Raw genomic sequence first — 24,595 nt, forward strand, 5'->3', positions numbered from 1 at the left:
AACTAGGAATTTACAATGGTGAAGGTGATCTGCAGGCATTCCTTCTGTTTCGTTGCTCAGTCTCAATATCATATTGTTTGTCACTGAATGTCATTCATTCCTAAATTGGAATTTAACCCAAAATTCAAATTATCCAACAGACATGATTTTCTAGGGCATTGCATTGTCTGTGTCCATATTTAGCCCCAATCAAGGAGACACAATGCATTCTTTCAACCTTCTAGTATTCTTTCATACATTCATGTATGCTCTAAAAGTTTCAACTGGTTTAACATCCAATCATCAACATACCATTACTGTACAACATTGATGACACCAAGAAGGCTCAAAGTGGATTTGCAGTTATTTTTGATGCTTGAAGACTTGAGTTGTCGGCCGCATCTGACCTGGGTATGAAATGCAGTTAGGAATGGGCAACAGGACTGACTTGGTTTTTAGACAATGTTATTTTTCATTCAAGAGACTTCTCCAGTTTTACCTTACTGCTAGAAGAAGGTCTGGATGGCTGAGAACCAAGACAAACCTGGGTGTTGGTGTTAGAAGGTGAACCACGCAGCTGTAGGGAAGGAGCTGGCCATGCAGTCTGAGGACAATAGGGGCATAGTGGACCACAAATGGGTTCAGTCTTGCCTTGTTTCTCAAGTCATAAATCTGGATTTGCAGCAGGACTGACAGGCTGAATTCAGAGAGCAGCTGGAGGTGAACTCAATGTCAAACAGACTGGCAATGAGAAGGAGAGGTTTTTTAATGCAGACCAAAGAAAGAAGAGGAGTCTGGGACCAAGAGTTGGGAGCTGTTACCCACCAAAATAGCAGGGAGCAAGTGAGGTGGGGACAAAGACACAACCTGTGATTTTTGTGAAGAACAAATACAGTACACACATACACACACAAAGGGGACAGGTGTGTGAAAGAGAGTCCAGAGGCTACACAAGACACCATTGCCCACCTTAGTGTTTATTTGTCCAACCCTTCCCTCCCCTCTAGACACTCAAAGGGTAAACGTCTATTCTGGTTTAGGGTTACAGCTGAGCTGCCTTGAACCCTCGGGCTCTCAAATGCACATGCCATTCTTAGCGGGCCAACAAACTCCCTGGCGTGCATCACCTGCCTCTGAATCCCAGAGGGAGGAAGGGGCACCTCAGTGCCTCCCTTGACAAAACGTACCCTTGCCACCTTAAGTGATCCAGCCAACTGCCACTGCACCATCCATGCGATATACAATGAAACACTCTATCCTTCTCCGACCATAATTACAGGCTTTATAAGGGTTTCAATGGGGTTGACCATGACCTCAGTAGGTGGCGAAGCTGCTGTAGAGCTGGACAAACAGTTAAAGGAGCTGTCTGGCACACTGACAAAACATGGTGATGACAGAGGGAGTCTGATAACACCTCCACCACCGTCCCCCACCATGTTTCACTCGTTTCAGATCCCCATCAAAAGCACTAAAGCGAGGGGACAATCAATGGTCCCGCCATCTGTTACCAAAGATCTTTCAGCAAGATATCAGAGGGCAATGTCACTTCACCTTCCAAGCACCTGTTTGGCAGTGGCATTGTCCATAGACAGTATGAGGAAATACTTGCAATATTGGTTTCTTTTACCTCAAAACAATATTTTCTACAAGGAGACATAACAAATCCAAGGAAATAGGGAATCAAAGAGCCTGTGGTGGGGAATCACAAAAAGCGAGGTATTTTTAAGCAAAATTGTTAAACAACATTTCTTGAAAAATAAAATGAAGATTAGTAGTTAGGGGTCTTTAGGGCTGCTCTTGTAAACATGTTTGTGAAAACAAATTTGTGAGTTTCTAGAAGTATTTTGTTTTAAAAAAAATCGTATGGAACAGAACAGTCTCTGGGTTTTCTGCTTCACTTCAAAAGTAATCTCCTCTAGACAGAGTTGCTGCTTTGAGGTTTTTAGATGGAGACATCCTTCTTTATTTCCTCTGGAATTAGAAGTATAGTGAGCCTGTGCATGTGGAGGAATGAGTGACTTGACTGTGTGTCTGTTTCTGACACATCCACTGTGCATTATGAGGCCAAATGGAACTGACAGCTGGAAACAGAAGTGGCTTGAAACATGAAGACGAGAAGTGGTGATGAATGGGTGTGTGTATGTGTGTGTGAGAGAGAGAGAAAGAGAGAGAGAAAGAGACACAGTGTGCATGCATGTGTGTTTGTTCCTTTGAGTGAATTATTATTTCTAAATGACCTATAAATTCCTGCTCATAATAGAATATGCGAAGACTATTTATGTGTATCTTTGCACCATACTACAATAATATACAAGTTCAGTACCAACATTATCTGTTGTCACTAAACCGTCTCCACCACATGACCATAAAACAAGAGCATGAACATAACTGATGTAGGATGAGGACTGCAACTGGACTATTTTATATCTTATACAGAAATGAACACGTTAGTCAAATGACGAGAGCAGTGGGCGTACCGTACATCTTGCCCTCATCAGAGAGGATGATCTTCCGGCGGCCACACGGTGGGTAGATGGCCAGTGCCTCCTGGAAGCTCTGCTCAATGTCAGGGGCCCAGACGCCCTCAGCATCATTTTCCAGCGGTTTGTCGAGTCCATCTCCCAGCTCCTCGCTCCCACCCCTGGGGGAGGGAGCCGTCGCCCACTCCGCAGACGTGGTGGGGAGACACAAAGGGGGCCACAGAGCAGGAGGTAGTTGGTTAGGGGTTGGAGTTGTGATGAAGATGGGTCAGGGAAGAAGGTGCAGGAAGGCGACCTGTCTTTATAACAGGTGTGATGATGATGATGATGATGATCTGGCTATGCCACAGCAGTCCTATAGGAGTGGGGGGAAAACAAATTAAAAGCCTTGTATAAAATGAAAATACAAATAAAATCACAATGCGGATTCAAAGGATTTAATTGCAATTCCTACAGTATTCAAAATCCCCAATGATTATAAAAAGAAAATACACTGCAACTGCAAAACTAATTTCAGAGAATTTAAACCTGAGGTTAACACTCTACCTCCATTATCTTTATCATTATATTTGATTATTATGTATCTTTGTTTAATATTTTTGTTAACTTTTTCTTCATTGAATAATATTTACTGTTTCTTACACTATTGTTTTTAGACAGCACTGCAATAGAATGTTACTCTACAAGCCCCTCAAATGAATTTATTTGTAACCATTTCAACATCCTCCTCACATTTCATTCATACATTAATCAATTTGGCTGCTTTGTTAATGAGTTCTGAAGTCCTTTATTGTGTTTATGGGCTGTATTACCATAGACTGCAGAGCACTAATTAATATGGCTATAAATTTAGCTATGACATATGATCTTATCCTGGGATACAAAGCATGCAACGCATCTTATCAGCCCCACCACTGTCATTACCAACTTCCAATTTCTTTTTTTGCCACAGACAATTTTTCATTAGCTTTAGTTCCGCCTTTCTCTTTCAATATATGAAAACAGTGGGAGCATCTTTTAGCTCATCTTGTGGTCACATCAGCCCCACAGCTGTTAATCCTGACTTAAAGAAAGCCCCTCACGTCATTATTTCCACAACAAAATAATGGCAAGTAGCCCTGTCAACAACAACAGGAGGGGTAGATCGGAATTGGGGAGGGGGGTCCGATGAACAAACAAGGAGACACATTAAAGTGGGATTAGTGTCCTCAGACACACTTAGACACGCATGCCAAGAAGGATCATACTAGAATATTAAAGCCAGGGGGCGTTTGAGGTTCCTAATGCCCCATCAGCATTACATTAAAGTGTATTATTGAAGTTATACATCTTTTGCTGGGGCTGTCGTCTCATTTTTGATTTTTTTGATTTTTTTTTATTGGCAGATGCATCGGTTTAACTAGATGATTTATCAAAAGGATTGATTTATCAGTGCTTTGCCTCTTTTTGACAGAAATATAGCTAAAGGTGATCCTAAAATAATTCCCGTATGGTAAGAAGGTGTTTTATTATCAGCAACAGTATGTCTCTTCCTTACAACGGATGTGCAGGGTAAAGTTTTTTAAAGGATAAGGCCTCACAGATGATGAAAAAAGGTGAAGCAAATGTGTGAGTCGGTCCAAACTGGATGTTTTAATCTGTAAAGGGTTTCCTGCCCAATGAAAAAGGACCTCCATGACCATTTATGGCAGCAAAGAGAGAAACAGCAGAAGTGACATCAGTGAAGTGTGTCTGTTACAAGAAGAACAGTAGAGGTCTACTTGACTATAGTTGAAAAGGAGGGGGTCATGGTGACTAGATGAGTGAGTCAGAAAGTTTGACGTAGAGACTCTCCCATGACACCCCCCTCGCTTTTCCTCTGAGCCCCGCTGATGATCCATTAAGCTTCCTGCAAAGCGTCCGGCCAGCCGACCATTCTCCACGCCTCCTCCCCTTCCACCGCCACCCCCCGTTTCCCCTCTTAACACACATATACACAGATGTGCACACAAAAACACGGACAAAATGAAACTCATGCCTACACAAACAACACTTCAAACACACAAACAGGAAAAACACTCACAACCCAGTCCACACGGATGTACAACACAAATGCAGCTCATGACAAATATTACCAAAGGGTCGCAAAAACATTAACATAACATTTATTAACATCATTAACCAGGACGATAATTAATTTAAGTCAAAATGTCCCTCCATGTACAACTGTCCTGCAGCCTTCACCCCTCCTCCCCCGATCCCCCTTCTCTCAACAAGGCCAGGATCTGCTCAAGAGGCTAATCTCTCAACCAACGCTGTGAACAGGGGGTTACGAACCCTCAACCCCCCACAAACACACATGCACAACACAATGGAGAAAAAAAGAGCAACTCACTGGAACACAAGGTCTCTCAGACATCAACATGAACCACAGAGGCTTAAACACTCACATAATTCACACCATTCTATATTTGTTTATGTTGTTTTAGCTTCAGACACGCAAGCTGTCATACAATTTTTTTCATTTTCCCATAAGACTGCTTTGACCCCCCCAGTGCAGCCTGAACTCATAAGTACAATAACAATAATATTGGACAGAAAATGCAAAGTATGAGTGAAGAAAGTATAGAAGCTGTAAGGAAAAAAATCAATGCCAGCTGTGCAAGATAAAAGATGAGCAGGAGACAAGTTTTGTACTAGATTTTTGCACTGGACATTTAAATAAAAATCCTTGATTCTTGTTTTTTTAATATCCCAAATATTTATGTATCCCTAAATTCTTTTGACATCTCACTCAATTATATATATATATATATATGTGTGTGTGTATATATATATATATATATGTGTGTGTGTGTATATATATATATATATATGTGTGTGTGTATATATATATATATATATATCCTAAAATAGGATATATATATATCAGGCCTTCTAAACACTGAGACTTATCAGAGTGGCTGGCGTCAATTGACAACAGTTACTCGCTCAACAGAGCTGTGGGCGAGTGAAGAGGGAGAAGTACAAAGAGGAGGAGAGACCTAAGAAAAGTCTTTGTTCCATAAGACTATCTGAGGAATTATTCATTTCTCTTGTGCCAGTGGAGGAGGAATGATTGCTATGTGAGACGAGTGCAGCAAAATATGGGGGTAAAAGACAAACAACTTTTATAGAAAGGACACGTCTCAGGGAAAACCAAAATACACTTTGACTGAGGAACAAAGCAGTTACATACGTTTCACACCTTTTCCTATGTTTTGCTCATTTATGCAAACTCATTCGCATATATGGAGACAGATGTTAGAAAATAGTGACTCGTCAAGCTAATACAACTCCAGAAAATAATAAAGGGACAATGCCCAGAATAACTCTATCAGTTCAGTCAGTCTTCAACATTTGACAGATGTATACTCAATCCTCTACCTCCACCCTAAAACCACACTGGCACCCTTCTCCATTCCACCTGTTTCCTTCAGCTGCCCTGTGGGACAACACAGCGATCACTCACTCACACACATGCGCTTAGGTAAACACAGATCGCTGCAAAGGCCTTTGTTGACTTTCTTAAACTGCAGCTGGAAGCACGCACAGCATTCTAGTGATTCACAGACAAGAAAGAAGATTGTAGCAAATGAAATGGTACAACTAATTAAAGTTTTTCATTCAAAAATTCACCAATGAAAAAATATTTTATGCAACCTCATCAGCCCCTTGTGTGCAAAATTTATGTAAATTATTCGTAAACAGACTGTTGTAAATTGGTTATTTTGTCAACTTGAAATTCAACCAAAAATCAGGTAAGAGAAGAATTAATTAAAAAATGATTTTCAATAACATTGCTAGACCTGTATCTATGATACAGTAGATATATTCAGATACATACATATATTCAGTGATTATATGTTGTTTAACACTGCATGACATCACTGACTAGTGACAATTTTGTGTTCTACATGACATCTGTAGCTCAGCAGTCACTCCACACATTTATAAAATTCTGAACAGCACTGATGACATTATGTACAGCTCAATAATAATGCTTACATTTCCGTAAACACTAACTCAGATTTAACTTAGTTATTACTGAAGAAACTGCATTACGACTTAGTTAGTTATTACTGAAGAAACTGCATTACTAAACAGCATTAATAAACTACAGGATATTACTGGACTGTTATTGTATTTTTAGTAGTTACTACACTATGTCATAATACTAATGCGGCAACGTTTTGTTTGTTGTTGAAGACCAATTTGGACTAGGAAAAAAGGCATTCAGCAAATCACTCAGACTGAGCTTCAATGCAAATTATAACAAAAGTGATTTTTTTTAAGAATGAGATTGCGACCTAGCTACTTCTAGATAAATAAATAAATAAATACCCCATTTTTTTCTTTATGATTTATTTAACAATTACATATTCTGTGACAACCTTTCCTTTTTCATTGCCCTATATTTTCTTTTTGAAAGGAATTTGTTTGCATTAAAATTCAGGAGTTAGTGGTACAGAAACCATGTTTTATTTTAATTGTTTCCATTTAAATGAAGGTGTAATGATTAGTTTTTAGACCGATAACTAACCTTTTACTTAGCTAGTCTGCATTTGTTTTATGTAGTCTGTAAACATTTGAATTGATATACATCCATTATTTTTCTGTGTCTTTTGTTTGCTGATAAAACTGATTTATTTGCAAAAAATTAGGTGTTTTTGTCAACTTGACAGCTTTTTGTTGCAGCCACGCGTCATTAAACGTCACGTTATCAAAGAAAACAAATACTAAACAATTGCTAAACAATTTCACAAAAAAGAGAGACGTTTTCTTTATCCTTTTTTCAGCCAAGATTTTAACAAAAAAATCTTATCTAACTAAAAGTAACTTATCTACCTGTCATAAAATATGTAATATCTTGTCTTACTGTAGCTCTTTGACCTAACGTATGACATCATCACTCTTTGTGCTCTATATGAGTGAGTCTCGCCATTTACATGTCGGGATAAAGTTTAGGCTAAGCTGAATGTTTACTCTTAAATGAACTTAATTATAATAATGTTTAAATAAACCTTTATATCGTTCAGAACTGAAGTTACGGATACTTTGACGGTTTCCTGGGAGTGCGCTTGGACTGTACGTAAGACAGAACAAGAAGACAAACAGGATAAATGAGTTAAAGATAAGTCAGTGTACTGGTAAGAAGATAGAAAAAGATAAGTCAGTGTACTGGTAAGAAGTATGATAAAAAAAACAACAACAACAGTACGACTAAATACAAAATAAATAATTAAATCAATTGTGAAATAGAATACGCGGCACTAAAGATTAAAAGCCTTGATTCAATAATCTGAAATCAATAGAATCTTGACGCGAGACAAGGACACCACTCTGTCAGTCTAGTCACACTTGTTGATATAAGAATATAAAAAACAACTCTAACTGGAACACGCAAGTTAATAAATACAAAGAGCCTGATTTATCACTGTTTCCTGGTGTAAAACTTAACCCAGACAGGCGCTAATGTTAGACTGTGCGGCTATGACGTTATCCCGCAGATAAATAAAGAAAAGTTCCGACAGAAGTCCAGGAAGTCGCAGCTCTGCTGGAATTAAAGGAGAAAAATGTCGGAATTCGGCTGGAAAAATGTGAAATATTTGAGGAATGTAATGCCGTACAGAGAGTCAGCGTGATTCAGAGGCAAAGTGCAATAATCTGCTGAGTCAACGTCCACAATATAGTGTGTGGGGAAAAAGTCATGGTAATAACTGCAGTGTAAAATAGAAAAAAAAAGTTCAAACCATTTCAAATCTGAGCTAAAGTTGACAAACTTACCTGGGTGAAGTCGGCAGACAGGTACACTCACATCCGCTCTCTCCTCTCTTCTTTTTCTTCTGTTGCTTCTTATTTCTGCCCCCCTTTTTTTAAAAAAAAAATGTAAAAATGTATTCTTTATTTTATATTTGTATTTCTTTGTTTGTTTTCTGCTGCCTCGTCTCCTTGCGCCGAGTCGCTTGTTTGAATCGAGCCAGACAGAGAGAGGGAGAGAGAGAGAGAGAGAGGTGGGCAGGAATTTCAGGAATTAACCGTGGTATGACATGAAGCTTGGAAAAAGCCAGAGGAAAAAGACCAGGGCAGAGAAAGAAAAGGAGGGAGGGGGAGTGAAGGGGATGAGAGGGGAGGGTAAGGTGGGAACAGCAAGGAGGGAGAGAGAGGAGGGAAGGGGAGGCAGGTCTGACTGGTCAACACGCAATCACGAGAAGGAGGAGGAGATGGAGGAAGAGAAAGACTTCGACAGGAGAAACAATGTTTCGTTATCTTCGTTTACTTCAAGTTTACCCCTTATGTCTTTGTTTGATACGCCTCTAAGTTGCATTTGTCAATCTAGTCTTAAGATGGCTGTAAAGATATTTAATTGTATTGTACTGTATGCAAAAATTGTATTCATACTTTCATAAAACAAATGCACGGGAGGTACAGGGAGTTTGTGAGTCAGCTGGTATCTTGCAGTAAAAGTCTTTAAGTGTTTGTTTCTTTTAGTTTTTGTAAGTCAAAACACTACCGACAGGTTGTAGGTTGTGGGGTTGTTTACAAGAGGCACCTAGACCCGCTAGGTGGCAGTAATTCAAGTCAAGGGTTGTTTAAAAACATCTTAAATTCTGTGAAGAAGAAATAAGCCTTAATTGTTAGGAAAGTAAGTTTAGAGAAGACTAGTAACTGTTACTAGAAAGTATCTGTTTTTAGAGTCACCCTTGTTTGTTCAAATCTGCTTGTACATTTTTGTAATTTTTTCAAACTTTTTAACAGACTTGATTTTTTATTATTCAGGGAAACTTAATTAAACTTTTTTTTAATAATACAACCGCCCTGTGTAATGTGTTTTAAAACTAATATTATCTTGAGAAATGGGCAGATATTAAATCCAGGGACCAAAGAATTAAATGTAATATTTTGAACTTTGATGGTTTAACAAACAAAACAAAAACAAGCTGTATGACACATCCCTCTAGTGGTTATTCTGAGTATTGCATAGAAACGTACTCTGCTCAACAATATTATACTCCGTTGTTTGCCTTAATTTAATGCTGTGTGCTCTAAGGTTTTATGAAAGATATTTAAAAGTGATTTCGATTAATCGATCTGTTGAACTGCTCTGAACTGCTTTCGTCTCCTTTTAGAGAAATTACACTGAGCATTCAAAACGGAATTTGAAGTAAAATAAGAAATACTTGCTCCCACAAATTCATGTTAAAAGTCTTCTTTTGCTCACATCTTCTATATCGTCTCTTTCATAAAGAATATTATTGACACAATACATTAAACCAAACAACACTTTTTCTAATATAAAGTTGCTTTATTAACAAAATGTTAATGCATTCTCCATTACGTTTAAGGCAAATCAAGCTCCTTGTTGTTGTAAAATATTTGGGGATTTCTTAACAACCCTACAGCGAACATGAATCTTCAAATCTATCCACATCTTTAACTTCACATTATCTTGTGTTTCACTTCTTCATCTTTCTTTTGGCGCTTTTTTTAGGCAATAAAAGTGGTACATTTACCCAACAACCTAAAGTGGTCTACAGTCTGGACTAGACCCTGTTAAAAAAAGCCTATGAGAAACCAGGTTTTTTTTTTTTTTTTTTTGCAATGAGTAAGTTAAAAACATTGTTCAAAACAGATTTAATATGCCTAAAAAAGAATATAAATTAACCTCAAAGCCTCCTGTTGAAGAAGAAGTTGTAGTATTTTATAAACAATTCTATGGAAAATATTTGGAATGTAAAAGAAAGTACAAAGCTGTCTGCAGTGACGCTTCTCAGAGGTTTATATATGAAGTAAGGGGAGGGGAGTTTAGAGAACACTCTTCCTTTACACTGTGCTGTTCCATCCAGTAGTACACTGTGACACCGGAACACACTCTCTGTCGCTGTGAACAGCTCACAAAACCAGAAAAATGAGTGGATAAAGAACCTCAGAGCCAAATCCAGATTTTCTCACGTTGAAAAAACAGTGAGTCCAGTTCACTTCTAGAGCCCTTTCATTGTTCATTCTTAAGACATGTCTCCATCGTTGCGTCTTCCACATTCGGGGAGAATCCTTTCTTCTTCACTGCGTTTTTTTCTACATTTATCGATGACATCCTCAATCTGAGCATCTGATCATTTCTTGGATAGGAATTTCATCTTGTTTCCTGAAAGCAGCCAGAAATTAAATTTCACTTTTATTATTTAAAAAAAAAATTATTAAGGACTTCTCTAATTAAGGATGGACAGTAAATCTAACCTAGGCCCTTCAGGAATTTGTTGACTCCTCGTTGTTCGCTTCCAGGCAGTGAGTCCAAATACTCCTGTGCTCTCACCTCAAAGAGACCTGGAGAAAAACACAAACGGATAAATACCTTCAATTAATTTGAATATTTTGAAGGAGCCGTATTATGACAATTCTGAGGGAAAGTAAGTTTGCTATGTTTTGGACTGGTTTGTTTGTTTGTTTGGATTTTTAAAAATATAATGGTCATGGGTAAACCATATTCATTAACATTCAGATCAGATTAGGTCTCTGTACCTTTGAGGCCTTGTCTGCGCATCTCTCTCTCCTGTATGAAGCCAGTAAACATCTGGGTCTCCATGAACAGTTCCAGAAATCTTCTGAGACTCTTGGAAGTGACTGCTTTCCGGAAAGCATCACGCTGAAAGGATGAGGTAGTGGAGGAAGACGGACTGGTTAAGGTCGGGGAGGAGATGGACTCATCCTCCCGTTCTACTCCGCCCAAAAAGAGAGAGTAGTGACCTACAATCTCCACAAAGAAACGCACAAACGCCTCCGATACTACTGTGCTGAGGGAGCAGGAGTCTGGGAAGAGTTGGAGAACAAGAAGATGAAAATCAGACCAAGGAAGAACAAACGTGTCACTTTTGAAAATATTATTGTTACGAAAATAAAATGTTTCAGGGCGGTGGAAATTAACACGTTAATCATGTCAGTTATTTTTCGATGTTGAATCTGATTATACATTTTAACGCATTGTGACGACGTGCGCTAGTAGAACATGGAATGTTATTAGATGTACAGTGTTTCTGCAGAGGTGTGTGTAAAAAATAAGAACTAAGTCGTTATTATTTACACACACCTGGAGAGCTTAAAATAGCGTGTCATCCAGCGGAAGCTTTAACTTCCGGTTAGACGCGTCACACAGAGCGCAGGACCGTTAATTAGTCAACAGGTGACAGTCTGACTGACACGACACTGTCAAACGGATTGCGACGGATTCTTCACCGATGAATGTTGTTGAGGACTATGGTATCACCGAAGTTTTGAAAGCAACTTTTCTCTGCGCAAGTCACCGTTAGGATGCAGGGTAAGGACGAAGTAAATGTGCATGGTCGTTATATATTTCATATTATTTGAGATACACTTGTTGACATGTTATTGCTCTTTATTGATAATTCCAGGGTAACACATAACAACATGTGCGAAACACACACCTTGCAGCTGATTTTTGGTCTGTCCGGTCCAGCAACATATAGAAAAGGTTAGTTTTTGTCCCATTAAAGAATGATTAATCATAATAATCATAATATATTATATTCGTGGTTATCAATGATTAAACAACAGCTACCCCGTGATTAATATGATTATAGTTAATAATGTAACAAAGTAATAACAATAACTATAGTTTAATCGATTGACAGCCTTCACATTTATATAATGTATGTATGCACGTCATTTTTAAAAAATGTAATTGTATTAAAACATATATAAACGTGTAGGTCACCATTGAGTAGGTCTCCTTTGTCACAGGCCAGATCTCTCCTCTTTTCAAGCACATGCTCCAGAGCTGCCTGAAGCTTATGAGGAAGAATGGAGTCCTCATCATCGAGCTATGGAGGCAAAAATACACATGAAAATGCAGTCAACAAACTGCCGTGACCTGTTTTCACACAACATCTGCTAAAACTGCTTCAGACGTTATGGACTTAAATGATGAACCAGCTCCTGAACATATAGATACAGTTTCAGTGTCTGCGATTACTACTGCACTGTACCTGTCGCAGGAAGCGGCTGTTGCCGAGGTCGACCACCAGGACCTGAGGGAAGAATAAAGAGAGCAGACAGAGACTGATGTCATTTCCTGGAGCGGAAAAGATGCACTTTCTCCATAGGGAAAGTTAAAAGACACAACACAGAAGATAGTATATGATATAGGATTAGCAGTCAGGTGGAGCTTTAAGGAAAAGACTGTGCATTATGTGCTGATGATACACATTAACACAGTAAGATTGGAATTGTTAAAACCTCCCTGGATAAGAAAGCTAATACTGATTGTAACATTGGTCTTACTTCTTCAATAGGTAGCTCTTTGAGGCGTGGCAGGGAGCTGGAGAGGAGGCCGACGATGAACGGTGTCGGGGTGCAGACGATGTCCAACATGGAAGGTGGGAGCACAGGGATATACGTATGCTGCCAGGTGAATGGGTAGAGGAGAGCCACGACTGCATGACAACACTGGGACAAAGTGCTGCAAAAAAGAGAAAATTTAAAGGTAAAAAAAACCTTCATTATTCATTAAACTGATTAATTAAAGAGTCAAACAATGATGGTGGATTTCACTAACAGAATGACAAAATAGAACAGGCAGAGGCCTTTGTCTGACCCAGAATACCAAACGTAGACCTGCTGTGAAGCAACAGCGCCCCCTACTGTTTTATTTTTTAATAAAAAAAAACAATAAACGTGAGTCTGATGTCGTCCACAAGAGGGTACTGTAACATGCCCCTGAAAATGCCATCCTCTCACACGTCTGTATTTTTAGCTGTTGTTGAAAAGTTTACTACTGTGGCACTAAAAATCTTAAAGGTGAGTTTAATTTAACTGGGTCACTCGTAAAAACTACGCAAAGTTAACCCACGCTGCTAATAATCTCACACACGTGTGTGTCTGGCTTTAATCAAATCATTTTAAAATCCAACTGACACAGCCAAATTTCTGCTAGATGCTGGAGAATGTGCAGAGACTCGAATCTTTATTGATGCTGGTTCTTATTTTTCTATAAACAATGATATTTTGTTTATACAGGAAGAGGGTTAAATTACAATAATATTCTGGAATGTATTTAAACAGTATTTACCTGCCTGAACTTAAAGGTGGGTCAGGTGAACGTGTACACGTGGGTCAGGTTACATTAGAGTTTTCTGCTGAGTTGAACCAGCTGTACCACTACGGTTGTAATTTTTTTGTTAGGTAGTTGAGGAGACTGCACGGGTGTGATGACGTCTGTGTGCACATGTGTTAACTCCAGAGTCGGGCTCTCCAACTCCTTCTGTCTGACATCTATGACAGTTTTCCAAATTAGAAGTGATTGTTCCCCAGGCGACTGTAAAACACAAAAGCATTCTTTCCTCTCGCACACTTGGTTGGAATTCTCTTTTTTTTCTTGGCAACCTGAGATCTTTCCTCCAAATTGTTACTCCGACTTCATATCGTGATAACTCCTCAACATGTGATTTTTGAGTTTGCTCCATAACGATTTGTTGTTGAACCCTACCTGAGTTTGTCGGCGGTAAAGATAACCCTGCGCTCCAGCATCAGAGAGGCAAAAACCCGAAGGAGGAGACGCAGACTCAGTGAGGAGAAGAGACATTCAAAGTCTACATGTTCAAGACGGGAGTCTGAAGGTCGACACAGCTCGATGACCTTTAGGAAAATCAGATTTATATAGCAATACGTTAAGAAAAAACAAACAAACAAACAAACACAGACAGAGGATGACTTAGAAAAGTTCCTAACTTGAGTTAGATTTGTTTATTTTAGATTTGTAGTGTCTGGAAAGTTCCTTTTAAGGGTGATGCTTTTTTCAGTGACAGTTCCATCATCATGTTACCTCTGTCCCAGAGCCAGGTAGGAAGTTTTTGACAGTAATGGTCCTTCCTGGAGCAGGGAAAGGAGCTTCCATGATTCCTCTCATAAAAGGCTGCACCAGAGCAGGGGAAATAGCTCTCCTCTTCTCCACTTCATCCAAAATCTGCAAAAACAGAGAAGGAGTTTTTAAACTTGAACTATAAATATAGTAAGCACTTGTGTGCATACTCTAGCTGCCATGCTACAGTAAAGAGCAGTGATCTTTTTTGTACCCAGGACCGGTCGGCCGGCACCAGCCGTTACTGCAGACTTGTAGCACAGCATTACAGTTTCTAAATAAAACAACTTTTAGACTGTTATTATTCAAACTTTAGTAAAGTTTGACACCACTGCTCTAGAGGGACATATGGATTTCGTTGTTTCTAAAGTACTATTTCTGACAATCGAACCTGAGTTTAGCTTTAGACCCATTGCATGGATAACTAATCAATTTTAAAACTTCATTCAGACTGTGTTTGACCTTTAACCCCATGTCTGTATATTTAAAGCCTGAGCTGCATGGGAAAGTTTCAAAACAGCAATGTTTACATACATGGATTTGTATAGTACACAAACAGATCTTGTTCTCATTACAGGGGACATTTTAACTGCAGTAACCACATCTGCTGCATTTTACATGTGTCGCTGTAAAGAACCTACAACGCGGAAAAACACGGATGGTGCTGAGGGAGGGTGGAGCTCTGTGGGTGCTACCGCTGCTGCTCTGTACTTATTTAGTGGGTGCTGGATGTGTGTGTGCCTGTAATATATGGATTTCACAGCAATGTTATTTAACTTAATGATGGTTTTTAGATTCAAGTAAACATCTTGACCCTACGGGTGTGCAGATGTCACTGTGTTTACCTTGGAGAAGAGGTCAAAGCAGCCCAGGCGGCTGACGATGCAGTAGACTTCAGGCAGCCTCCGGCCTTTACCGCTGGGCTGTGAGCAGTGAGGAGGAAAAAGGTTAAAAACACAGAAGTGAGACATGTCTAAATACAAGCAAAGAAAAACGCAATATTATCATTAGTAAATTAGAAAGTACCAGAGCAGTTTCAATTAAAGGTCTCATTCAACCCCATCTAGTCTTTATTATAATTAAGTCAAAGAACACATACCAGTAGTCTCCGACAGTAGCCAAACCGCCTGCTGCCATCCTCACCGGTCAGGACAAATGAGAAGGTCTCACTGCGAAGGAAAAATCAACGAGAGAAGAGATAACTTTGTCAAGTTGAAAACAAGTTAGAGGTGAAAATTGAGTTTTGTAGAAAAAAAGTTTCTGGGAAAGTTTTGTTAGAAGCCTTGGTGTAGCAGAGAAGAAAAACACTTCAGGGGATGTTGGTAAAAATGGAAACAAATAACCTTATGTCAGCTCTTTCTGACAGGTATTCATTCACCATTAGTGACCTCTTTGGCAGTTATGTTTGCGTCACTCCACAGGTGTGTTTTTACTTCTAGATAATTATTACCCATCGCCATCAGTACACACTTCTCCTATTTTTGGAACAATGCAGACAGAAAAGTTTGTCTCAGTTTGGCATTAACAAAACCATTAGAGAACCAGCTGTGACACGTTAAACCTACAACTTTTTTGTTAATCATTTGTGTCACAATGTTTAACAATGGAGAGTGAGGTCACAAGGTCATTTCCAGGCTTAATGGAAAAAGCAAAAAAAACAACAAAAAAACAAGCTGAGTCTTGTCCACTTCAGATTTGTTTGGTGGCTGGACTGACTGACCTGGGGAAATTGTCGACAGGCGCCCAGTCTTTGGCGTCGGGAAAACAGAACTGAGGGATGACCTTCAGCTGGTCCTCAGTTTCCCGCATGAACTTAAAGCTCCTCTCAAGCTGAAAGAAAAATTGCGATAAAATAGAAGTGTTTTTGTGTCAATATTTAATTTTTATTATCTATAATAAATAATTATTTGTTAACTAGTGGGAAAAATTATTTCATCGTTTCTTTTGCCGTTACCTTTAGAGGAAACTGCTGTGTGACCTCTGGTAGGTACGGAACACCGACTTTGGTCTTGTGAAGTGCAACAACTATGAAATACTCAAAGAGCTTTCGCTCCTGCAGCTCCATCAGATCTCTCTCTAAAGTCCGGTACCGCCCAGTCTGCCTGAGCATGGACTGAACTGATACCAGGCGCTGGCTGTGAGCTGAGGGCAAAACATGAAGACATTGAACCACAGAACTACAGTCATAAAAGTGGACATGATGCACAGTAGTTTTCATTGCCCGTTCCCACCTTTTAGCTTCTCCTCTGTGTCACTCTCCGACTCACTGTTCTCATCGGTCACTACATCAAAGTGAGAGAAAATGAATGTGAGAAGACTGCAAGTAACAATCAGAGGAATCCTGGAGCTCACAGAGTCTGTACTCAAGGGCTTTGATATGATCCACTACCACGCAACACCACCTGCTCCTCTGACACACGGGTCAGGCGTCACTGACCCAAAAACTCACATGAACACGCATGATGAGAAATTACAGTGGTGTTGTCAGTTAGACATGTCGTCAGTATTGGCATTCTTACCTCGTCCTGAGCTGGACTCCGTGGACTGAGACACTCTCTTCATGCGCTTCTTCCCCCTCCGTGCCTCAAAGATGCCATTGATTTTCAGCACCATCTGGAGGCACAAATCGGTTATCACTCGATGCCTGACCCCAAATGAATCAAAGACATTACTTAAGGCACACTTTTTCCAGGAAATGTGTCAGAACTCTGTCTTGCCCAACCCCCAGATAGTAGTCTGTTTGGAGCAGCTCTGAACCTCACTGAGTCATAGCCTGGACTGTAAATAATGGAGAGAGCACAAGGGGGGGAGGCCTGAGAGAGGCCTTTCAGACACACATACCTTTGGAATTTTCCTCCTCCTGCGATTGTACGGGTCTCCTGAGAGGCAGGGGGTGTCATCAGGGCTGCTAGGTGTGGACGGGGGGCTGATGCGAGAAGGCGAGGAAACACCTGCGTCCCTGCCGGTTTTGCGCAGTTCCAGGAGCTTGAAACTCCGTCTTTCTGAGCTTTGTCTAAAGAAACCGGGTTTGGAGGAAAGCTGGAGGGAACAGGCAAAAAAGTCAGAAATAAAAATATATATGTATATTACACAAAATTACATATTATTCTGTTCTTAATAGACGTAGTTTCTGTCGTTGTGAGGTAGTGACTCGGTACCTTTGTTGGCGTGTCAGGCACAGGAGACGAGGACACAGATGAAATACATTTGCTCCCCAAACAGCTTCTCTCCAACTCTATATCTTCATATGGGTTCTCCTTGGATGGAGGATCTTCAGAAGAAGAAAAAAAAAACAGAATTTTTAGCTCGGTCAATAAATATCGTAGACTCTCGTGCAGACTCTTTTTTCTTATAAGTCATGTTTGTTTTGCCAGATGATGCCTAGTCCAGATGTGAGGAGAGCTACCAGAGGCAGAAGACCATGTACCCAGATCATATTTTACTACGATAGGACACTCGCACAGCTAAGGTTAAATGTAACTCCAGCCACTACTCCTCCCTGTAGATAGGAAGAGCACTGGTTTCATTTTCCAAAACCTCTGACCCATTCTGTCTCTGTCTTTTTGTCTGTATCTTTTCTCTGCTTTGTCAACCCATCCACCAGATGTGACCTGTAGGTGTAAAAAAAAAGGGACCTTCAGTTCCCTGCTCCCTCTTTCTTTGAGAAAAACAAGGGATCAGTGTACTGTTGTACCGCTGACTGATGAGACCCTGAGGCTGATCTGAGTGCAGATGTGAAGTCGCTGCTTTCTTTTTCTAATTTAACAATGTTGTATATGTTTACATTGATTGTTCGCTTTTTTCTTTTTCTAATTTAACAATGTATATGTTTACATTGATTGTTCGCTTAAAGTCTAACACTGTTATCTTTTCACGTTCGGTCGTTGATGATAGACTGTATACTCTACACAGTATAGAGACTGTGTCGTGATGATGGTTTTGTTCATAGCAGTAAACCAGGTTCCTATTGGAGCAGCTGTCAGACATAAATGATGACTAGTCCTATTCTCCACGGTGCTACTATTGTCTGTTTTCCTGTTATATATTTACATTGTTTTCTCAGTAAAAAAGGTTTTCTATAGCCATTGGCACCTCAGTTTTCTGGTTTCCCGTTTAATTATAAAAATCTATGAGCGACAATGAACAACGTAGCTTGCTCTGCGTCTCGACTTTGGCACTAAAACGGCAACGGAACAGAAGTAATTCAGATCCATTTATTACTGTCTGAACATTTTTTATATCTCTGCATTACAGAGATGAGTTACTTCACCCACGGGACAGTGCAGTGTCAACTGAGAAACAGCTTGGTATTTTCAGAACAATACCACTGTATAAAAAATGCCGGACCTATAAAAGAACCCAAAATAAGCTGTGGCATCGGTCAAACATATTTAAACATGATTTAAATTACCGGTGAACAGGACTGATACACCAGACACATCCGTACATGAAACCCATAAAAGACATGCTTACTCTGTTGCCTGTGAAATACTGTTCCTTGGATTCACACTGCCATGACTGTTGGTTATGAATTTAATCAAGGTCTAGGTGGGGTTGGCACAACACATCAGACAATAAGTCAGGACCTAGTCAGATCTCTGCATATATTGCAGCAGCGTGGTTCTAAATGAGACGTGGAGCAGTAAAAACAGTAAGGACAGCTTGCCCTCCTCATCCCCCTGGTTACTGAACTCTAGGCCACACTCATATGAGCTGTAGAGGTCACGCAGTGTATGAGAGCACTAAATCACTTCAGTTAGGACTGGTACTTGTCTTGAAGGTTTTTTTTTTTTTTTGCATTTATTACCCAGCTTACAGCATAGAAAGCTCATATTTACCTATTATGTCCTCATAGACATTCTCTTCTGATAAAGTGCGTGTTAGACCCAGTCTGGACTGAGCATACCAGTCCACTCTGCAGCCTTCTGTGGACGACTGAAGCAGATCCTCAAATTCATAGGACTTCCTGGTTGAGGGAGCAGCACAGACATGTGAACAGTCACTCATATGATTTAAAGGCAGGAAGAAAAAAATAAGAATGATCACCAGTTTGGTAGAACACATATTTGGTTTGTGTTGCGTCAAGGAAATAGATGTTGTCTTTTTTATTTGAAACATCTTGAATTATCATTTCAATTCCTTGGGCAAAGCACTGTTGAACCACATACTGATTGACTGTACTATATTTGCTTGGTGTTTTGCTTGGCACTTCAGATATGTGTAATCAAATGAGCTGAATCTATTTTACTATTACAACCCTTACACTAACAGAGATGTCAAACAACATTTGGTAAAAAAAACAAAAAACTTCATAATAAACTCGCAGCTGCTCACAGACAGAAAGACAAATTGACACTTTTGCAGAATAAGGTTTCCACATATGGTAGGGAATGCATCAAATCCAAGACCACTCCAAACAAGAATTCTGACCACTGGAAAAAGTGAACAAAAGATGTAGTCCAAAACTGCAGTGTTTAAATTTTTTGGTTTCCCAGCAGACCCTTGGTCTCTTTGATTGTAACCATCTGATTTCAAGCACTGCTCAAAAGGAGCCTTGAAAATTCCAACATATTAATTACTCAGAGCAGAAAAAGAAAAAGATTCTGGCTCTCGTTTCTGTCAGATGAGTAGTGCATGTCTTATGCCTGTTCTTTCTTTCTCAGTCATGTTAAGCAGAAGAGGGATGACCTTGTTGATTATGTGCAGTTTTCAAACCTAACCAATGGGATCCTGCTGTAAGATATTTCGAAACAGGATGATGTCATTGGAAGTTTTAATTTACAGCAGATGGAGGAGATACAGTACTGTTTAATGCTTGGCTGGTCGCGGAGAAAGGCAGCGCAGAGAATATGTCTCAAAACTGTGACTGTAGGAGATTATTCCACATTTAGACGGCATCAGATGTAGAATTAATTGCTAATGCCACCAAATTTACAATTACTAGCCAGAAACAACCTCAAATGGAATTTCTAAAAATATGTTTAAAACATATTAACAGCAAACACTGTAACACTAAGATGAAGCTCTGATAAACAGATTATTTTCTAAATACAGATGAATATGTGTTTGTGGAGCCATTTCTATAGTTTCCCTAGGTGGCGCTGTGGGGATGTTGGAAGTGAAATTTAAAGGGTTCAGGGATGGTGCACAAGAGGTCATTTGTTTTTGACTGCAGACTGGCAGCAAGTTGAGTTCTTGGCTGGACATTTGTATTTTAAAATTAATAATCTGTTGAGCATAACCAAAGCAAATTTGCAGACTTATTCCTTGTTGTTTGCAAGTTCAGGGAGGGACAGAGCAACTACGTGTGAATGTGATGTTCCCTCCTCTGTTGAAAATGTAACTACTACATACTGTATACATGTGTCATCTATAAGAAACACTCTACTACTGTGAATAATTTTCAAACTCCGACCTGTTATTGTTGTCCCGGGCTCTGTCGGCCCATGGCCTCCTGCAAACTCCAGGTGGCGGACATGTGGGTAAAGGTGGTGGGGGAACAGTGGGCAAAGGAGGTAAGTTCCTTTTTCCTTTCCCAAAGCCAAGCCCTGACACAGGGGTCATGGGTGGTGTGTGGTGCTGGAAGGTTCTTTGGGGTTTAGGTAGAGGGTTTATAGAAGGAGCACCTGGCTCACTATATACATTCTCAGAATCCCCGTCCCTCGTCCTCCTTGACCTGCCTGGCCGACCATTATCAAAAGTTCCAAAAATGGGCTCGTTGGCCTTCTTCTCCAATTCTTCCAGCTCCTCTTTTGAAGGAGGGCAGAAGTAATTCCCTGGAAATGCCAGTGACGGTCTGTCAGGAACCTCTTTGGTTGCCTTCTCCAGTTTTTTCACATGAGTTAAAACTGTTTTTTTTTCTAACGATTGTTCTGCTGCCTTAGAAGCTCGAAATCCTCTCTCTTGAGTCACTTCTTTGTTTGTTGGTCCTTCTGGGGATTTAGGCCTTGACTCAGACAGCTTTCCAGAATTCTCCTTCCCCGAGTCTTGTCTGTCCCAGCTAACAAATCGCTTGTTGTCCGTCCTTGGGACGTCCAAGACTTGAGAGTCCTTTTTCCTTACTGTCTCAAATTCCTTTTGTGGGGCGCTCAGTGAAATCATCCCAGAAGAGGGCAGTTGATCGGGCTCCTTTTTGCCCTCCCATTGTGAGATCTTGTCCCGGATGCTGGCAGTCTTAACTGCTGATGAGGTCTTGTTGTGGTTTAGTTTACCACAAAGTCCGTTCTCCATGTTGGTGGTCTTTGATTCAGTGGTGGCAGCTCTTCTGTGGGCCAACATGGTGAAAGGAGGACCTGGGCTGTCGTGAAGGCTGATCAGGGGTGAGAGAGGACACTTGGAAGGCCCTCTTTTGTTTTTGTCCCCTGATGACCCACACACCTCTTGCGGCTGGGGCACCACAGATGAGGGAGCCTCCCCAACCTTCAAGCCACAGCACTGGAGCCTACAGCAAAAAGAAAACATTAATACATTAATATGTATTATATAATAAGTTCATATAGTAGCGAAAATATAAGAATTATTAGAACTCTTGCCCACATGACAGAAATACATGACAAAGACAGCAATAGAGCAATACAATTTCTTGAAAATTCCTCATGTTTTTATTGCAACATTGATGTCATGTCCTGCCCTGTAGAACCAAATTTGCAGTCACATTACTGCATATAAGTTTGGCTCTTAAGAGCGGTAATAATCGTCCCTAAGCTCAGCGGTTTCAAACCCTAGCCCAGTAAGCCGGCTGGTAAATGAAAACCATATTTAATTGTGGCTGTAGCGTGGTTATTATTGGCTTCACAAATTTGTGAGGGAAAAATATCAACGCTATGTGTCTGTTACCCAGCCAGCATAAAAGTAGGATATGACCTTCAAACTGAGAAATGTCATTACAACAGCGTAGCATCATGCTCATCAAAAGACTGTGATAATTGGCCACACAATGTGAGTGTTAAGAATTACGTCCAGATTGAGTGTTTATGGAGTAAACAGAATTCTTTTTAACAGCGTTCAAACATCTGTTTGTGTTTCTGTGCTCACTGTGGCTCACTACTTTAAGATTAAGGTTGTGACATTTTGAACTCCTGCTTTTGGGGTCAAAGTTTACAACCTGCACACAGAGCAGGGAGGAGAAAGAAAAGGCTTAGGATGAGGACAGATACCAGATACAAGACATTCATCTTTTTTATATCTGACCTACAAACGTCTGCTCTGCACCATGGTATCAAACTACTGTATTTAAAACAATTAGAGGAAATCCAGCCTTGCTTATTGACTTATGACATTGACATAGTTAGTGACATTGGTGGACAATAAAATACCAGTAGTCATGCAATTTTACGGAAATCCCAAAGATATATTGCTGACTCAAGCTTCCTTCAAACTTGAAAAAAGAAAAAAAATAAGGTTAATATTATCACTGACAAGGGAAGAGAAGAACAAGCTGCTTGAATTCTCCAACAGGTTTCCCTTCTCCCTTCCCTTCCTCCATGTGTTATTGTTTATTACACATTAAGCAAATAAAAAGAGGAGACTAAATTAAATGAAGTGCTGGTGTAAACTGTTAAATTACTGTCTGTGTTTCCCAACAAATAAACAATAAAGCATTATGAGCACAGACAATATAAAAATCCTTGTTATTTTAAGAAAAAAAATTACGATTACGCACATTAGAACACTTTGAGGTGTTTAGGCTTAATATTTTGCGTTTTAATATGACCAAAGTATCATTACTAGTGCAATGCAATACAAGCAATTTACAGTTTTTCCAGATACAAAGGTCCAAAAATTATACTGGTGAGGGGGACTCTAGGCTTCAGACCAAAGATCTGATCTGGATTTTTATAATACCTATTTGTATAAAAAGTGAAATCACGGTCTTTACCTACCCGTTGACTGATTGGTAGATGCAGTTGTCAGTGGTTGTACAGAGCAGCAGGGCCCTTCCTCCAGTCATGGTGCTAGCAGCTGGCATCCTGGAAAGAAGGAAATTAAGTGTTTGTGAATGGACTGTGCGCCCCGCGTAAATTGGGAGATTGTCATTTTGTTTTTATATTTTTCTTTAAACAAATGACTCAATACACAAAAATATTCAAGGATATGAAAACCTTTCAAATGAGAACCAGATCAACAGAAGAGATGTGTTGCAGGAACTTCTTTGGGAAAACTTTTTTTTCCCAAAGAAGTGGGATTATAAAACACCGAAGAACTCACATCTGATTTCTTTGAAAAACTAGATCTAAACCGAGCTGTAGCAAAGAAGCCTCTGCTGGTGCAGGGCCTGCCCACAAAATTCCAGTCTCCACTTGACTAGTAATTGAAGGACTGAGCTGAAAACTCAGCTCTAAGAACGGGATGGCCAGTTGGCACAAACAGGCATTACAGCACGTTCCATCAATGAGAAGATATTGTTCTTTATAACACGTTACTATAAACTCGAACTCAAAGATTCCTTTATACTACAGGATTTATCATCTACCTACTGACAGCAAGGCTGCCAGGGCTGCAGCAAGAATCCAACCTAGTCTAGATTCAAACCCACAACCCCAAATGGGTAGATACTGTACTACTGCTCCTACTAATCCACAACCACTCAGAGGTGACATTATTAAAAAGAAAGTTATGTGTTAGTTACGAGATTTTCTTTCATCATTTACCAAAACCATAGTAGCCCTAATGTTACACACATTTTATTATAATAGCGCCCCCTACAGCCTACAACCATTCCCTAATCTCAAACCCCGACTCTCCGTGCTTTAGATTTTAAATTACACCACTTTCCAATGTCGAGTTTTTTAGTCATTGCCATCTAACTATGTAGAGAATGTGAGTGAAATCTGCTAAATTCCGCAAATTTCTGTTCCAACTGGCTGAAAAGCAAGTCACCGAAAAAGCCACAATTAAGTTAGATTACGTGAAAAGCCTCTTCCTGAGCTAACAACATAATTGTCCCTCTGGGAGCAGTGTTTGGGAGTGATGCTGCGTCTGGGCTTGTGTGTTTTTCTCATCCACTATAAAAGAAAAACAACATCAGGGTGAAAGGCAAAGTAGACCACAAGCAATGTGGTCAATAGGATTCTTTTTTCTTTTCTACCACTGTTGCTCATAGCTCAACCTACAGACGATCATTCCTTGCCCCCCCCCCCCCCCCCCCCGCCGGCTCTTGCAAACATATGCTAATAGGTAGCAGTGCTAGCTTCACCGCCGCAATTCAGAGTCACATTTAAAGTTGGGCTTGAAATAATTACCTCCT

At 39.9% G+C, this 24,595-nt stretch overlaps 2 protein-coding genes and 1 long non-coding RNA gene across 10 annotated transcripts in view; 1 reads left to right on the top strand and 2 right to left on the bottom strand.

The window, feature by feature from the left end:
- The window catches only part of tead4 (TEA domain transcription factor 4), a 26,506-nt gene extending 17,645 nt beyond the window's left edge, over positions 1-8,861 (bottom strand). For 2 of the 5 annotated variants that reach the window (XM_025056383.1, XM_025056381.1), the window contains exons 1-2: positions 479-2,349; positions 292-386 (exon numbers count right to left, since the gene is read on the bottom strand). In XM_025056383.1, the coding sequence (XP_024912151.1) occupies positions 292-307 (16 nt within the window). In that variant the 5' untranslated portion in view covers positions 308-386; positions 479-2,349. Of the gene's footprint in view, positions 1-291; positions 387-478; positions 2,350-2,456; positions 2,815-8,264 lie in introns of those variants that run through there. The other 3 variants (XM_025056382.1, XM_025056384.1, XM_017033393.2) reach the window with 3 other exon arrangements.
- A 901-nt stretch (positions 8,862-9,762) lies between these two features.
- The window catches only part of si:dkey-82f1.1 (DENN domain-containing protein 2A), a 24,997-nt gene continuing 10,164 nt past the window's right edge, over positions 9,763-24,595 (bottom strand). Inside the window, exons 2-20 of one of the 2 annotated variants that reach the window (XM_008312232.3) lie at positions 23,232-23,318; positions 20,765-21,790; positions 19,188-19,315; positions 17,508-17,620; positions 17,191-17,388; positions 16,869-16,962; positions 16,581-16,631; positions 16,304-16,491; positions 16,070-16,179; positions 15,449-15,518; positions 15,195-15,272; positions 14,314-14,454; positions 13,978-14,126; positions 12,774-12,951; positions 12,479-12,520; positions 12,208-12,313; positions 10,998-11,285; positions 10,716-10,802; positions 9,763-10,623 (exon numbers count right to left, since the gene is read on the bottom strand). In XM_008312232.3, coding sequence (XP_008310454.1) covers positions 10,592-10,623; positions 10,716-10,802; positions 10,998-11,285; positions 12,208-12,313; positions 12,479-12,520; positions 12,774-12,951; positions 13,978-14,126; positions 14,314-14,454; positions 15,195-15,272; positions 15,449-15,518; positions 16,070-16,179; positions 16,304-16,491; positions 16,581-16,631; positions 16,869-16,962; positions 17,191-17,388; positions 17,508-17,620; positions 19,188-19,315; positions 20,765-21,790; positions 23,232-23,317 — 3,165 coding nt within the window. In that variant the 5' untranslated portion in view covers position 23,318 and the 3' untranslated portion in view covers positions 9,763-10,591. The remainder of the gene's footprint in view (positions 10,624-10,715; positions 10,803-10,997; positions 11,286-12,207; positions 12,314-12,478; positions 12,521-12,773; positions 12,952-13,977; positions 14,127-14,313; positions 14,455-15,194; positions 15,273-15,448; positions 15,519-16,069; positions 16,180-16,303; positions 16,492-16,580; positions 16,632-16,868; positions 16,963-17,190; positions 17,389-17,507; positions 17,621-19,187; positions 19,316-20,764; positions 21,791-23,231; positions 23,319-24,595) is intronic. The other variant, XM_025056411.1, reaches the window with a different exon arrangement.
- Positions 11,569-24,595, top strand: part of LOC103380325 (uncharacterized) — a 20,376-nt gene continuing 7,349 nt past the window's right edge. For 2 of the 3 annotated variants that reach the window (XR_003049920.1, XR_003049921.1), the window contains exons 1-3: positions 11,569-11,790; positions 11,885-11,964; positions 12,785-12,975. This is a non-coding gene — a long non-coding RNA (uncharacterized LOC103380325). Of the gene's footprint in view, positions 11,791-11,884; positions 11,965-12,784; positions 12,976-17,723; positions 18,143-24,595 lie in introns of those variants that run through there. The other variant, XR_521656.3, reaches the window with a different exon arrangement.

This window comes from Cynoglossus semilaevis, chromosome 6 (assembly GCF_000523025.1).
Source record: "Cynoglossus semilaevis isolate Cse_v1.0 chromosome 6, Cse_v1.0, whole genome shotgun sequence".
In the NCBI taxonomy this organism is placed as follows: domain Eukaryota; kingdom Metazoa; phylum Chordata; class Actinopteri; order Pleuronectiformes; family Cynoglossidae; genus Cynoglossus; species Cynoglossus semilaevis.